The 15,875-nt window shown below is 43.0% G+C and overlaps 2 protein-coding genes across 6 annotated transcripts; both read right to left on the bottom strand.

The window, feature by feature from the left end:
- Positions 1 to 475: 475 nt before the first annotated feature.
- On the bottom strand, positions 476 to 5,787 carry dnal1 (dynein, axonemal, light chain 1). 4 transcript variants are annotated; one of them, XR_014892279.1, is made up of 9 exons: positions 5,728 to 5,787; positions 5,257 to 5,295; positions 4,493 to 4,602; positions 4,250 to 4,305; positions 4,107 to 4,162; positions 3,381 to 3,527; positions 3,017 to 3,121; positions 1,832 to 1,972; positions 476 to 1,752 (listed from the first exon to the last, which is right to left on the bottom strand). XR_014892279.1 is itself a non-coding variant. In XM_085272213.1 (8 exons), the coding sequence occupies exons 1-8, from the start codon at positions 5,728 to 5,730 to the stop codon at positions 1,703 to 1,705; spliced, it is 582 nt and encodes a 193-aa protein (XP_085128339.1). In that variant the 5' UTR covers positions 5,731 to 5,787; the 3' UTR covers positions 476 to 1,702. The 4 variants fall into 4 exon arrangements, 3 of the variants coding, with proteins under 3 accessions (XP_085128339.1, XP_085128341.1, XP_085128342.1); XM_085272213.1 differs by lacking the exon at positions 3,017 to 3,121 and having other exon boundaries at positions 3,401 to 3,527; XM_085272215.1 differs by lacking the exons at positions 3,017 to 3,121; positions 5,728 to 5,787 and adding an exon at positions 5,461 to 5,667 and having other exon boundaries at positions 3,401 to 3,527.
- Positions 5,788 to 9,453: 3,666 nt separating this feature from the next.
- Positions 9,454 to 15,304, bottom strand: LOC146576739 (uncharacterized). 2 transcript variants are annotated; one of them, XM_085272212.1, is made up of 3 exons: positions 15,182 to 15,304; positions 14,498 to 14,756; positions 9,454 to 12,464 (listed from the first exon to the last, which is right to left on the bottom strand). In XM_085272212.1, exons 2-3 carry the CDS (start codon positions 14,691 to 14,693, stop codon positions 10,963 to 10,965), a joined length of 1,698 nt encoding a protein of 565 aa, XP_085128338.1. In that variant the 5' UTR covers positions 14,694 to 14,756; positions 15,182 to 15,304; the 3' UTR covers positions 9,454 to 10,962. The 2 variants fall into 2 exon arrangements, with proteins under 2 accessions (XP_085128338.1, XP_085128337.1); XM_085272211.1 differs by lacking the exon at positions 15,182 to 15,304 and having other exon boundaries at positions 14,498 to 14,856.
- Between the last annotated feature and the right edge of the window lie 571 nt (positions 15,305 to 15,875).

The following is a 15,875-nucleotide window of genomic DNA, read 5'->3' as shown; positions in this document are numbered from 1 at the left end:
AGAGGTAGTCAGCGATCAGCATCTGTGAGGTGGTTTCACAGCCCAAAGTCTCTGTGCTGACTTCATAAATCCAGCTTTGCACTTCATAATCGTTGCATTATTTGCCTCAGTGCCTGTATGCTTTGAGTAATGCTCGAATACTATGAAATTAGTATTTCTGTGTGTTTTTGCTTCTGTGACAGCCTCTCGTGATTTGATTGGATTCATATAAAACACCTTCCACAGATGAACCGCAGCCTGAGCATTTCTGCACGTTGGAGCTGAAGTTGAAGTCCAAATGAGTTAAATCAGACATTAAAGCTAAAGCTGTCAGTTTGCCAGTGAACGGTCTGTGCAACTTTGATCACGGCTGAAGAGAAGAGGAGCTCACGATGCAGTCAGAAACAAAACAGCACCACTAACAGGCTGATCGGTGGTGCAGGGCACTGGGTATGTTCTGGGCGTAGGTTTGTTGTCTGCTGTGAGTAAAGACATGTTACATCAACAATATTTATTAAATCATTCCAAAGACCATAATAATGTACAAACATGAAATAACTTAAAACACATGAGGTTACAGAGACAGTGGTGGATAAACGAGCAGGAAACACCTTCTTCTTCAGATTTGTCTGGTGAAGCTTTGCAGCCTCTGCGGTGGACACACACCGAGTGACACACACCGAGTGACACACACCGAGTGACACACACCGAGTGACACACACCGAGTGACACACACCGAGTGACACACACCGAGCAGAGGAGGCTGATCTGAGGCAGCAGCAGAGCGTAAACAGAGATATTCCCTTTGTTTCCCATCAGAAGCTCAACTTCTAAGAGGTCAGCTGATATCAGTGCACAGCAGGACGCCACTATTGGCTGGATTATGATTGACACATTTGAGAGGTTGCTCACTCCAGAGCCAGTGGGCGGAGCCTCACCTGGCCCAGCCTCACACTCCCACATCGACATCCTCTGATGCACGATCAACCCCGTGAGTCGTTTTTAGACCTACGACCTCAACGTTAGTGGGTTGTAGGGGTGGCAGTTTCAGAAGTGGTTAAGCTCAGGCACTAAAGGGGTCATTTACAGGTCACACACAGTAACCAATGAAAGGCAGGCGGCACGTTTGGAGACAGCCTCTGGTGGACATTAGAGGAACTACAGCTCCATTTTTCAGCCTCAAAGGCTGGAGTCCAGGGAGGTGGGAGGTAGGCTCTGTAGGGAGCAGCACTCGTTAAAAAGTGGCGTTAACTATTTAACCATTAGTGACTCTTCCAGTGTTTAGTCTTCTTCTATTATTACTCAAACAGCTGCTGACACCACTGCTGAGCAGTTTTCCTTGTCTGATGTAGTGTCTACTTTATAAAGTTGGTTTTAGTCCAGTGTGATGTGAACGGAGGGAACACAGAGTTCAGTATTTACAGCCAGAAACACCTGGTGTGATGCTAACAGTCTGAGAACACGGAGGATTTGATGCTCTTGCACCGTCACAGTTAACAACAATTAGCTTTAAAATCCTTCCCAGTCGGTCAGTAAAAGGCTGTAAACAGCTTTTAGGAAATTAGCTTTAAAAACTCTAAAACAAACATTCTTGTGCTTGTTGATCTACAACAAAGTCTGTGCTGTCATTAAAAAATGGTTCATATAAAAGAAAGCACCATAACAAACCACAGAAAACTCAAAAAAAGAGGAAGACTCTGAGGGAACGCAGGGCTCACGCCTCTCAGCTCTCTCCTTCTCCTTCATCCACTTCCTGCTTGATGACCGGAGTTCCTGAATAATGCAGAAGAAGAGATCAGTTGCAGGCTGCAGCTCGGCACTATGATCCGTTCCTGCTCTGAAACACTCGTACCGTCCAGTTTCTTTAGATTAGGGAGTCTCTTCGTGGCCTCGTCCATCCACGTCCCCTCGGCCGAGTGTTTCTCCTCCAGAGGATTTCCGACAAACACGAGGTCAACGAGGCACGGCAGCTCCGCCAGCCTCACAAACTCTCCTGCAACGCACGCAAAACACAACATTCACCACAGCAACTTCACAAATCAACGAGTTAAAAAAACAACGCTGGATTCAAGAAAAATAAAAACTTATTTCACCTAAAGAAAACTTTCACAGTAGAACAGACAGCAGGCGCACCGGCGCTCTATAGATACCTTAGTAAATCTTAAAACACGGACTTGAGTAAATATCAGCCGACCGTCCTCCATGTTGTCCTACAGCTGATTGCGCTCTGCTCGATTATAAATCCCACTTTAGAGGACCACGACTGTCATCACCAGCTGCAGTCCAGCATGGAGGAGGAGGCTGTCTGAATCCGTCTGATTTTAGCGTCCAGAATCAGATCAGCCTGCCGGTGAGCAAACAGGAAGGCCTGGAGCTCGATGGTTACCAAACACTGTGTTATTAATAATACGATAGAGCTTTAATGCAATTGCACAGCAATGTGCCATGCTCCGGGTGTTTCACAGAGGGAAAATGATAGAAGTTTTACTTCATGAGTAATGCTCGAATACTATGAAATGAGTATTTTGATTTGTTTTGCTGCTGTGAAGCCTCTGGACGCTATAAACACTACACAGGTTATACGAAAGGCAGATTTCAGTCAGTGAACCTAATCAGCACCACCTTAAATATAAACTGATGTAATAATAATTCACCACAGTGCAAGACTGAGATCACCAAAATCAAAATCATTCCTGCCTGTGACCATCTCCCTGTACAACTCCTCCATCTGATACACATAACATGTTGTATTGTTAAATAGTCTAGCCTGTTTTTGTTCATGTTACCGTGCCTAAGCAACTGTAACCCACATAATTTCCCTATCGATTAATAAAGTAAGCTGATTCTGATTCCTGTAAACTTCATCACATCACTGCAAACTAACCAGTTCGGTCTGCACTAAACTGGCTGGTATGTTCATCCAGAAAATCAGTAAAACTAGTTTGTTTTGCAAGAAATGTAACAAAAACACAATTCAGAGAAACATAATGTTTCTCGTTTGATTTATAAACTAAACTAAAATGAATGAGGCCAATACATGTAAGATCTCGCAGTCCTTAGTGTAAAAATAGTCTCTTATCTGCCCCTCCTGTCCTCTTTCATCTTCCTCCATCCATCTCACACATTGACATTTTTTCTCTCCCTGGAAAACAAAGCAACTGTTCATTTATCTCTCAGACAAACTGCAGACAAAGTGTTTGTGTGTGATCATTGTCGAGCTGTTTGAAATCACCTGACATTTATATAAATATTACTCTATTCATGCTCGCTAGTCTTTTGTAGCTGGCTAAAGGCGCAGCAACGGCAACTTTACATCGGCACCATGAACCCGTCACAGCGATGAAGGAAAAAGGACCGCGGGATGTTTTTGTGTTCTTATTACTGAGCGAGCATCACCACACCTGCTCTAACCCCCGCTTACCCCAGTCTTTGACCAGGTTGTTGGACATGTAGAGGACTTTCAGGTTCTTCAGGCACTGGATTCCCTTCAGCTTCTCTATCTGGTTATAAGAGATCCACAACTCCTCCAGTATGTCACCTACAGCCTCCTGCTCACACACACACACACACACACACACACACACACACACACACACACACACACACACACACACACACACACTCAATGTAAAATAATTCACACAAAAAATGGATCCTGGAATTTAAAAAAAAACCTTGGTTATTATTATTACTTTTAGTTTTACTGTTATGATTATGAATGTAACAAAAGCATTTTCCAAATATGTGATGAAGAATCATCTCGTTATCTTATTATTCATGTGACCTCTTGCCAGGTTGTTGATGATGATGTTGGGTTAAGTGAAGCCAGATCACAGACAGACATCCTGGATCTGTTGAACCTGTGTCGTAGGTTTCAGGTCAACATGCTGTCATGTTAATAATGTCGGGATAAACACAGAGTTTCTGGTGGTAATATTCTTTTTATGACACAGGTATGAAAAGATAAAGGAGAACATTTTGCATGGGTGCTCGTGATTTGTCAAATCTAAAGTGCTTGGAAACTTTAGACCCGGCAACAACTCAGTCATCATGCGTCTTAACTTGTGGCCGTGCATTATTTGTCTCACCCACGTCCCCAGGACGCCTCAGTGTCCCGTGTGACTCACCAGCCCTGCGAACGACTTGATGTTGTTCCTTCCTAAAGACAAAATCTTCAGGTTCTCTGGAAGGACCAAACATCCCATTACAACAACACGTTTCCATCTGTGGTCAGAGTGTGTGTGGGTGTGTGTGTGTAGTCAGCACTCACTCAGGCCGTTGAGGTTTGTTATCTTCTCGATGCAGTTTGTGGACAGAGACAGTTTCCTGTGAAGAAAGCGACACAACAACACGTGATGGATTTGAAGGATGAGTGTTTGGCCCAAACCTGCCACTGCTGCTGTTTTTAAGGCTGTTTCTGGGTGTCCTCCTGTTCTGCTGACCCGCACAGTTTAACATGAACAAGTGAAGTACTTCTGACTTTATGAGACGGCGTCCCGTCTGCACGACTCACTCGCAGTTTGTTAGCGTGGAGAGCGATGCGTCCATCTTCTCTATAGGAGGAATCTGACCGTACAGCTTGACGGCTTTTGCCTCGCTTCGTTTCTCGCCTGACTTCTCCTCCTGCACACACACACAGTCACATACATGTACACACTGTGGCAGCCAATGTGTGAGTCTGGGTGGTGTCGTTCTTGGACATTAAGGTGTCTGAATCTGCAGAGCTGATTGTGGAATTCAAGATGAATCCTATGACTGTCTCTCCTGTGGTGGTAAACTATTTTGTGTAGCAGTGTAAATATCTTGGCACGTGAATCAGTGATGAGCTTAAGGTGGACAGAAAAGAATAATGCTCATAAAGACCTTTAAATCTTTGGACTATCTGCCTTCTGAGCTCAGAATGTTGACATTATTTTTCAGAGCTCTGGTTGGTCTGATAGGCAGTGATTTCATGCTTGATCTTGGACTAGAGCTGCTGGGAAGCAGGTTAAGGTCTGCAGCACTGGTAACCATGGTGATATAAAGCCAAAGTTTTCTGAATGAGTCTCAAAGCCTGTTTCAGAGTACAGCCCACTGCTGTCTTTCTAAAGGAAATTATTTTTCCATGTGTTTTATGTGATGTTTTGTTTGGTTTACATCCGAGTCCACTGTATTATGATTGATTGATTGATTGATTGATTGATTGATTGATTGATTGTGTGTGTGTGTGTGTGTGTGTGTGTGTGTGTGTGTGTGTGTGTGTGTGTGTGTGTGTGTGTGTGTGTGTGTGTGTCGCACCCATTTGGCCAGCGCGTCTTTCACAGTCATTGCTTTTGCCTGGAAACATCAACATTTAGACCAATCAGAAACATGTCCGATTTAAAGTGTGATGATAACACAAACAAACACTCTGGTTTGGGCTAACATAACAATAAGAACCATCTTAATATCAATGATAATAATAGTTCACTATAGATTTTTAATGTTGGGCTCGATGCTGACTCTTCACACACAGCCGAAGAAGAGATTAATCCAGCTTCTCCTTCAGGACTCTGCTGCTGTTTTCCGGCTACTTAACGAGCTAAGGAGCTAATTAAAGTTAGCCCGTGTTAGCCGGCGGATGTGGCGCTGCTTCGTGTTTCCGGCCGGTAAAACGCTCAGACATGAGGTGACTCCGAGCTTCTGTCAGTTTTTAGAGGTACCATCACTCAAGCAGCAGCTCAAAAACGGCAAAAAGCTCCAAAACCAACCGAAAACACAAACACTCACCATGTTCGCGTCTGATGTCCGCTGCTGTTGCTATGGTACTGTCGGGGACCGGCTGCACATGCGCACTGTACTTGACCCGTATTAGAGGTAAAATTTAACTAGAAAGAAATAAAAGTAATCTGCTACAAGTCGTTGTTGACCTGATAAAAGCAAAGTATTGTTATTCAAGATTATACTATTCAAGACTGTAGTAGTAATAGTACTAATAGTGATAATATAAATCACTGTAGCATAAAAGGACACTTCTATTTGTTTCCATTTCTTTAGTTGAACTTATAAAAAATGCCAAAGACAACAGTTTTACAGGTGTAAATAGTATTTTTGCTTCAAAAAGGTAAATCCCAGAGACAAAAACGTGGGTTATCTCAGTTGGTGTGCAGTATGTTCTTAAAAAAATTGGGTAAGCTAGACAAGTAAAGGAAAAAGATAGTGTCAGTCCTATAACAAACTATCTACAACAGAAGAACAGCATATGAAAGTCATGCCCTTAAAAAAACAGGAAAAAAAATCCAAATCCTGACAATCCACATGAGAATTGCATCTGGACCTTCAGCTGATCCATGAAGGAAGGGAAAGAGGGAAATGTTTGGTTCAATTTGTCAGTATATACGGAGGAGGAGAGAGGTATAAGTGAGGGTCTACATCCATCCAACACAGTGGAGTGTCTGTCGTGGTTTAGAGCTAAATTCTAGTGGGTGGTGTTGGAGATCTTTCCAAAACTGATGGAATTCTGAACACAGAAAAGTTCATTTTGATCAACCATGCAGTGTCATCTGGGAAGCATCTGATTGCTAACAGCTTCATTTTTCAGACAATGACACCAATGCACTGCAGTAAAATCATATAAAATATAAAACACACTAGAAAACCTTCAATCGTGGATTTCTGAAATGCTTTTTAAAAAATAAACATCTGACAAGACAACAAGGATATCGATTAAAGAGACCCACGTTCCCTGTAATCAGTCTTATTTGAATCAAACTCTGACTTCTTGCAGGATTAAAAGGCACTTATAAGGTTTGTGTTTTTACCTCCTTCACAGGACCTGCAGTCCTGACTGTAGAAAACAAAGAATCATGTTTCAGCCTGATGAGACGAGCATTGGAAGTGGAGATGGCAAATCAACTAAAGATGCATGAAGTTAAAAAGGAAGCAGCTGAATTAACTGATGACACATAAACCTTGTTTTTAAACCTCGGCTTCTCAAATCTACCAGAACAACGAGTCAAATGTGACACATGAGTCATCAGTGATGAAGTTTGTGCACTTTTGCTTCACTGCTTTGATTTCTATTGTTGTTCCCATTGTTTGGACTCTGTGTCATCATCGTCTCATCTAACAGGCAGAAATCTGAAAAATTGAGCAGTTCTCTAAAAAAACACTAGAGTTACATCTGCACGTACGTAGGATTTTTTTTTGTCAAATTTAATTTGCAAAATCTGTCCATCCAGATCAAAATAAAACAGTTTGCCTGGTTCATAAAAAAAATGTAGCCACCAGCGGGCATTGGTTAGAATGAAACTCCTTTATTGAAATTGCACTGACACGATGCTTTATACTGTGTATACAGTGGGGCAAAAAAGTATTTAGTCAGCCACCGATTGTGCAAGTTCCCCCACTTAAAATGATGACAGAGGTGGAAAATAAGTATTTGGTCACCTCAAACAAGGAAAATCTCTGGCTCTCACAGACCTGTAACGTCTCCTGTAAGAAGCTTTTCTGTCCCCCACTCGTTACCTGTATGAATGGCACCTGTTTGAACTCATCATCTGTATAAAAGACACCTGTCCACAGCCTCAAACAGTCAGACTCCAAACTCCGCCATGGCCAAGACCAAAGAGCTTTCGAAGGACAGCAGGAAAAGTATTGTAGACCTGCACCAGACTGGGAAGAGTGAATCTACAATAGGCAAGCAGCTTGGTGTGAAAAAATCAACTGTGGGAGCAATCATCAGAAAATGGAAGACATACAAGACCACTGATAATCTCCCTCGATCTGGGGCTCCACGCAAGATCTCATCCCGTGGGGTCAAAATGATCATGAGAACGGTGAGCAAAGATCCCAGAACCACACGGGGGGACCTGGTGAATGACCTGCAGAGAGCTGGGACCAAAGTAACAAAGGTCACCATCAGTAACACACTACAACGGCAGGGAATCAAATCCCGCAGTGCCAGACGTGTTCCGCTGCTGAAGCCAGTGCATGTCCAGGCCCGTCTGAAGTTTGCCAGAGAGCACATGGATGATACAGCAGAGGATTGGGAGAATGTCATGTGGTCAGATGAAACCAAAGTAGAACTTTTTGGTATAAACTCAACTCGTCGTGTTTGGAGGAAGAAGAATACTGAGTTGCATCCCAAGAACACCATACCTACTGTGAAGCATGGGGGTGGAAACATCATGCTATGGGGCTGTTTTTCTGCCAAGGGGACAGGACGACTGATCCGTGTTAAGGACAGAATGAATGGGGCCATGTATCGTGAGATTTTGAGCCAAAACCTCCTTCCATCAGTGAGAACTTTGAAGATGAAACGAGGCTGGGTCTTCCAACATGACAATGATCCAAAACACACCGCCCGGGCAACAAAGGAGTGGCTCCGTAAGAAGCATTTGAAAGTCCTGGAGTGGCCTAGCCAGTCTCCAGACCTCAACCCCATAGAAAATCTGTGGCGGGAGTTGAAAGTCCGTGTTGCTCGGCGACAGCCCCAAAACATCACTGCTCTCGAGAAGATCTGCATGGAGGAATGGGCCAAAATACCAGCTACTGTGTGTGCAAACCTGGTAAAGACCTATAGTAAACGTTTGACCTCTGTTATTGCCAACAAAGGTTATGTTACAAAGTATTGAGTTGTATTTTTGTTATTGACCAAATACTTATTTTCCACCCTGATTTACGAATAAATTCTTTACAAATCCTACCATGTGGATTCATGGATTTTTTTTTTTCACATTCTGTCTCTCACAGTTGAAGTGTACCTCTGGTGCAAATTACTGACCTCTGTCATCATTTTAGGTGGGGGAACTTGCACAATCGGTGGCTGACTAAATACTTTTTTGCCCCACTGTAACTGCTTAAAGGTTAATCAGGCTAGCTTAATGAAGTAGCAGTAATTGCTATTTTTGTTCACTTACAATGTGCCATTTAAGTAATTACATATAAAATCTAATTGAATTAAAATCAAACTAGAATAATAAAGAATAAAGAGAAACAGGAACTCAACATTGTGAGTAGCTCACAGCATTTACACAATTAACATGAACACGAAAGCTACCAGTAAGAGTTTGTTTGTTTGTAAGCTTTTGGGGCTTTACCAGTTCATAAAAATAAAGAATAATTAGGATTAAATAAAATAATTTAAAAAAAACATATACAAGAGATTTTAGCTAAGTGTATTAATGTTTATTTATATGTTATATATGTGTTATAAGTTATTTATTCAGCACTGCTAAAAGCTAACCAGCCAAGCTGAGCAGAATAAAGAAGACCCCTGTAATTATCCATCCATCCTCTTCCACTTATCCAGTCCAGGGTCAAGATGCACCCCACCTCCTGCTCCACCCAGGGTCTTCTTGCTGTGAGGCAAAAGTGCGAACCACATGCCAGCGTAATTCTATAAAGCCCAATTTAAAAAAAAGAAGAAAAATACTGGTTTTAATCACATTTTCTTAAACTCGCTGTAGTTCTTTGGTCATCTGTGCACTGTGGAGAAATAAGCAAAGAAACAACCAAAGTTGACTCAGAGTTTATTAAGAAAATTTGAGCAAAAAAAAAAACCCCAACAAAATCTAAAAATTAGTCTCCATCAAAATACAGAAGGCATCTCTCAGCAAACAGCTTTGACCAACTCGAGTTAGCAGCTCGACATTAACTGAATATCTGAAGTCGTGACTCCAAACTGCTGCACATTATCAGTCCGTCAGAGGCACGATGTGAAGCACAGATTTACATCATGTAACCGCCTGCATGTGTACTAAACAATAAAACGTTACATTGTTGTCGTTTGTTTGGGGCTTGAAGTACAAAGTTAGACCACGAGGCCGCCCGTGTAATAGGATAAAATGTCTGAGAGCAAACTTTTGTTATATTCTGCGATAGCGTTATAGCAGGATGTTAGCGTTTGATGCTCGACCTATATGTGGGTGAAGTTGGAATAATGACAGAAAAGCATTTAACGAAACAAAGCGTTAAACACGTTATGGGTTATGGGGGCTTTTCAACGTAACTACCAGAATTTCTCCTTTGGTGTGTAAACTAAAAAGCTGGATTTGATTTTTAAACTTTGTTTCCTCCCTGAAAAACAAACAAAAACATTATCTTCTTTGACATTTACACCTAATTCAAAATTTCAAGTTATTTTCTCAGACGTGTGAGACGCGTTTTGATGCACGCTAAATCATCCAGGTAAGGAGCATTGGGAAGAAGCATTTCATCCAAGTGACTTCTTCAGTCTCAGCTGACAGTGAGCTCGGTTCTCACAATGAAAACACTTCGCCCAGAAGAAAATCAGCTTTCAGGGAAGTTTCAGGTGCGTCATGCAGAATTTTGGGTTTCTCTTAGAGAAACCTTATTTCTCTTAGACTCCAGGAGCTACTCTAGTGGAGTCATTAGAAATATGAAGCTGATGAATCTATTATGGCTGCTATAACCAAATATGGCTTTAACCCCTCAATGCCTAGTGCATTATATTTGATGTTTTTGAGACTTCTACATCATCAGTGTGATTTTTTCCCCCAGATGTAACACATATGATACAAATTAAAAGTCATATATGAAAATAAAATGTAATTATTTTTATAAAGAAATTTGTCAAATGGTTCAAAGACTGCCCGTTTTCAAAAACTCTTAATTTTCTGGCACTTAATATTATTTTACATTTTGGGTTTTAAGTGATTAAAAAGAAAACAAAACTGTGTTGGAGATTTAAAAAAGTCTAATAATTCAAATTGTCCCTTAGAAACATCGGACGAGTCAGAAATGTGTTCTCTGCCTTTCTTTGGTGCAATGTGGGTCGTCCTTTAGTCTTTACCTTCACCGTGAGTCACGCCGAGCTCAATATTACTGGAACGTTTGGAGTCACAGCCGCCTTATTTTTGGAACAATAAGCCACCTTTGGATATTTTCCTTCCAACATTATATTCAGGACCAATGATGCATGAAGACGATATAAATTCTGTCAGTTTTTCACAATAAAATTCAAAAACATCTTCATTTTCAAAATCTTTATTTACACAGCAGTCACTTCCCAGACGTGTGGCTCTTCATGTGCAGCCTCACGTACGTCTTTCGGTGGAAGCCTTTCCCGCAGACCTCGCAGCGGTACGGTTTGACTCCCGTGTGCGTGCTGCTGTGCTGCTTCAGGCTCGTTTGGTCGCTGAAGCCTCGGCCGCAGACGTTGCACAGAAACGGTTTCTCCCCCGTGTGCGTCCTGATGTGCCGCAACATGTTGTGTCTGCAGTTGAAGGATTTCCCGCACTCATTGCACAGAAACGGTTTCTCCCCGGTGTGAATCCTCATGTGCATCTCCAGGTTTCCGTGCCCGTCGAAACACTTACCGCACACTTCGCAGACCTTCCCGCTTTTGTGAGTCTTCAGGTGACTTTTCAAGTTTTCCTCAGAATCAAAATTCATCCCGCACACGCCGCAGACATCTGTGGCGTGACTTTTGGCGTGATTCACCAGAGAAACCACCGAGTGGAACATTTTCCCGCATACTTCGCATATAGCCCGGGACTTTTTTGACTGCGATGTCTTGAGCCCCTTGTCGCCGTCATCGTTAACCGATGAGTTTTCTGGATTGCGGGTTTTCTTGCGGATATGAACCAGCAGGTGGCGCTTCAGAGTCGAGTAGTCATTGAAGCATTTCCCACAGATGGTGCAGGTGTACGGTTTTTCCCCCGTGTGTATCCTGATGTGTCGCACCATGTTGTGACGGCAGTTGAAGGATTTCCCGCACTCGCTGCACAGGAACGGTTTCTCCCCTGTGTGGATCCTCATGTGCGTCTCCAGGTTGCTCGAGGTCCCGAAACACTTCCCGCAGACGCTGCAGATCTCCGCTTTCACGTGAGTTTTCACGTGACTGTGAAAGCTCTCCTCGCTGTCGAAACGTTCCCCGCACACGCCACAGACATCCTTGGGGTGAATCTCCATGTGGTTCACCAAAGAGATGTTGGCGTGGAAGCCTTTCCCGCACACTTTACAGCAGATTCTGGATTTGAGTTTTTTGGCCAGGTGCAGTGTCGGCGCCATCGGTACACGAGGCCCCTTCTTCTTCTTCGGCTTCCACTCGTGGCTTCTGTCGCTGTCGTCGCTCTGAGAATCCACACTGGCCCTCCACTCGTCATCGCTGTTGACAGTCGAGGAGCTGGAGGAGGCCTCGTCATTGTCTTCCACAGTCACTTCTTCCTGCGCCTGCTCCTGTTCTGTGGACGTGCTGGGTAGAGGATCGCCACCGCCTCCTTTAGTGCTCGGAGAGCTGGGCTGATGCTTGAAGATGAACCCGATGGCGCTATCCTCCTCCCCTTCAACCTCTTGCAGCGCCTGCTCTTCCTCCTCCCTCAGCTCCTGAAGCGGGTGCTGTGGCTGCTCCTCGTCCTCCTCCTGGTTCTTGTCCGTCTGTAGAGATTCTTCATTCTCCAAGTCTTGACCGGGGCTCCACTCCAGCTCACACTGCTCCTCTGCCTGCTGCTGATCCTCAGGGAAGTCCTCGTCCCAGACAGTCAGCGCGAGCTGCGGCTGGTCTGCAGAGAGAGAGAAAAAAAAAAGTTCAAACTTTCAGGAAACAGTGATGTCATCAAGAGCCATGATACAAACTATACTCCAGATACCACCACAAATAACTGACTGAGGGCTACATTTTATTCTGATCTGCAAATTTGACAGATAAACAAAAGTGTTCATCAATGGTTCAAGACTGACATTTAAAACAAACAAATAAAAATCAGACAACTGATATTTTGTCTTCCAGACAGGAAGAATGAAGAGATTTCCCCTAATATTTGTTATGCATAGTCCCCGCCCCCTGGAGGGGAGGAGTCTGTAATCAGGTCTGTTTGTCTGTCTCTTAGTAATCTAGCATCTAGAGTTTCAACATATCATTTTCTAACTTTGTGTGATTGTTGATACCAATAACGGCTCAAGCTGATTTAGTTTTGCTGCATATTTGGTCAAAGTCGCACCAAATGTGAAAATCAGTAAAAACTTCATATTACCCAGTTTTCTATGGATCGTCTTCAAACTTCACAATAATACACTAGACCTCAGGGCACATGAGTGCTTAGGTTTTAGATCTCTCTTATAGAGTGTGTTTCACCTCTCTATGCTGTCTCCCCCCCCCTTATCCTGGTAATGCTGGAGGTCGCTTCCTGTTAAAAGGGATTTCTTCCTTCCCATCCTTGCCACGATCACCTCACAGGGGATTGTCTGACTGTTGAGGTTCCCTCCCTTTGTATCAATATTCAGCTTTTAAGCCCTAACTTAAAGTTAAGTTACACTTGGTAGTTTTAAGTTTAGCTTAATTCACTTTTATTTATATGGCGCCAAATCACAACAACAGTTGCCTCGAGAAGCTCTACAGTTATGATCAGTCACGGATCGGCCTCCCCAGAGCCCGGACCTCAACATAACTGACACAGTATGGGATCATCCCGACAGAAAACAGAACGAAAGTCAGAAATATCCAAGGAAGATCTTTGAATGTCCTTCAAGAACCCTGCAGAGCTATTCCTGAACACCACTTGCACATTCTAAGGAGCTTGGATAGAAAGCGACTGGACTTGTTTAAGTGTGTTGAAGACATTTCACCGCTCATGCAAGAAGTTTCTTCAGTTCTAAAACCAAATGGTGGAGAGGCCCAGGTATTTAAGGCCTAGTGGGAGTTGTCCCTTAAGTGTGTTCTTTATTAATCACGTGCCTCATCATATGAGTCAAGGTGTGGACAGAAGCGTGGGTCATTTTTAGCAGAGGTTTCAGGTAAAACCACTGTGAGACCTTCACTCCCTGACTGAGAACCTACACAGACTCTGCTTGGAAATGTTTCAATACAAAGAGCATTGGTGTTGCTCAAGACTTGTGCAGATCACTGTAATATTTGCATGTGGAGAAATAAAATTGTCTTACTAAATGTGTCTGTGGAGTTTGGTGTCCCAGCAGCAGTCTCTTCATGAAAACCAGCCCGTAAAAGTTCATTTTTCTCAGACTGTAGAGCAGCTCGGTGAATCACTTGTCAGACTTAAATGTCATGCTTGGGTAACAAACAAACGAATAATATATATATATATATATATATATATAGTTTGAGAGAATTTAATGAGCAAACACTGTCTTTTGAACTGTTGAAATGAGGCCAAAGAAAGTTTGTCAATCTAAACTTAAAGCCGTTAATTGAATAACAAAGCAAGTCACGCTAGTCAGAAATAGGCTTCCAGACTTTGTCAGGTGAACATCTTTGAATTCAGAGGCGGAAACGATTTATTTCGAAAAGTTCGGCGCCCTGACGGTCACCTTTCAATCAGTCATTTAAAGTTTCTATTGCTCAGAGTGTGAGGCAGCTTTGTCAATAACTTTTATGCCGAATTCAAAAGCATACTTTGAAATTAAGGAATGTGTTTTTATTGAGGTTGGGACCTTTGCTTTTAAATGGGAAACGTTAAATCTGCAGATTTTTTGAATGGGGTACCACTGGGCAGACATGCTGCCCCAGATGGGCCTGTTTCCAGTGCGGCCTGTTAGCGGACAACCTGAAGGGCTGAAGACACGCCGGCAGCTCACAGACCTGAGTGTTTGCCGGCGTACGTCTCTGATCTGGACTCTCTCTGCAGCATCCGTCGCTGGCGGCGGATCTCCCGTTTGGACAGCAGGATCTCCTCCTCATAGCCCGCGATGGTCTTCTTCACCGCCTCCAAGATGTCGTCGGCGGCCGCGGCCAGCCGCTTGTTAACGAGCACTCTGAGCAGCTGGATGCTGGACATGACCGAGAGCCCGATGAGCCAGAGACGTGGAAACAAGAGCTTTCTGTTTTCAGACGCTGATTTCTGAAGAGAAAACAGCAGCACAATGTGCTAAAGGACTACTGTCAAGATGGCGCCTATGTTCGTCTGACAGGAAGAATTACGGTTAGCTGGGCTTCTTTTCAAAATAAGAGCTTCAAGTTGATAGCTGTTGAGATTATTGCATAAAAGCAGGTTTTAGTTGGATTTTGCACAGGTAAATTAAGTTTGTTTTTATGATAAACACCAAAATGACAGAACAGGGAGCTCACTTCTTTCTGACGCACATCAGAGCTTTACAAACTCCAAAGCATTCCTAACATGAACATCAGCAGGTAGGGACCAAGATTACCCTTTAAATCAGGTTATATAACCTATTTTAAAAGGTAATCTTTCTCCCTTACAGGTACTTTTTGTAATTACCCTCTACATGTTTTAGCTGCAAGTGAAACCAGGTGGCAGTGTTTTACCAGGAGGTGATTCGAGGGGTTTTCAATTGCGTGCTTCTCTTTATTCGTTTTTAGTCTCACAGGACTGGAATGGGATCAAATCGGCGCTGGACGCTCTCTCTCTCTCTCTCTCTCTAATGCAGGGGTGGGCAACTCCAGGCCTCGAGGGCCGGTGTCCTGCAGGTTTTAGATGTGTCCTTGATCCAACACAGCTGATTTAAATGGCTAAATTAGCTCCTCAACATGTCTTGAAGTTCTCCAGAGGCCAGGTAATGAACTAATCATTTGATTCAGGTGTGTTGACCCAGGGTTAGATCTAAAACCCGCAGGACACCGGCCCTCAAGGCCTGGAGTTGCCCACCCCTGCTCTAATGCTAAAAACACATTTTAATTAACCCAAAAAGTAAATACTAGATTTTGGAAGATTGTACTTGCTTTTTAGACCACAGACTTTTATATACTAAACTGAGACGTTTTATCTACTTTATTCTGAAATAATTCTGAATCACCTCTGAACATAATTTGGTTTTTAATCAATCAATCTTACCATACAGATAAATGTAATCTAAATGATTTTATTCTTGTAAAACACTTCCAACTGCAGTCTAAATACTTCCGGTTGGACTTCTTTTCAAACTAAAGCAACACAACCATCCACTAGATGGCAGCCTTCTCTAATAAAACACTGATTCATGGACTGTGCTCATGTTTTATG

The sequence above is a fragment of the Mchenga conophoros genome, linkage group LG4 (genome assembly GCF_057382185.1).
Source record: "Mchenga conophoros isolate Kocher_MC1m ecotype Shallow Benthic linkage group LG4, M_conophoros_male_GT1.1, whole genome shotgun sequence".
Lineage (NCBI taxonomy): Eukaryota > Metazoa > Chordata > Actinopteri > Cichliformes > Cichlidae > Mchenga > Mchenga conophoros.
The sequence above is the reverse complement of the archived record's forward strand: the minus strand, read 5'-3'. Positions and strand labels throughout refer to the sequence as shown.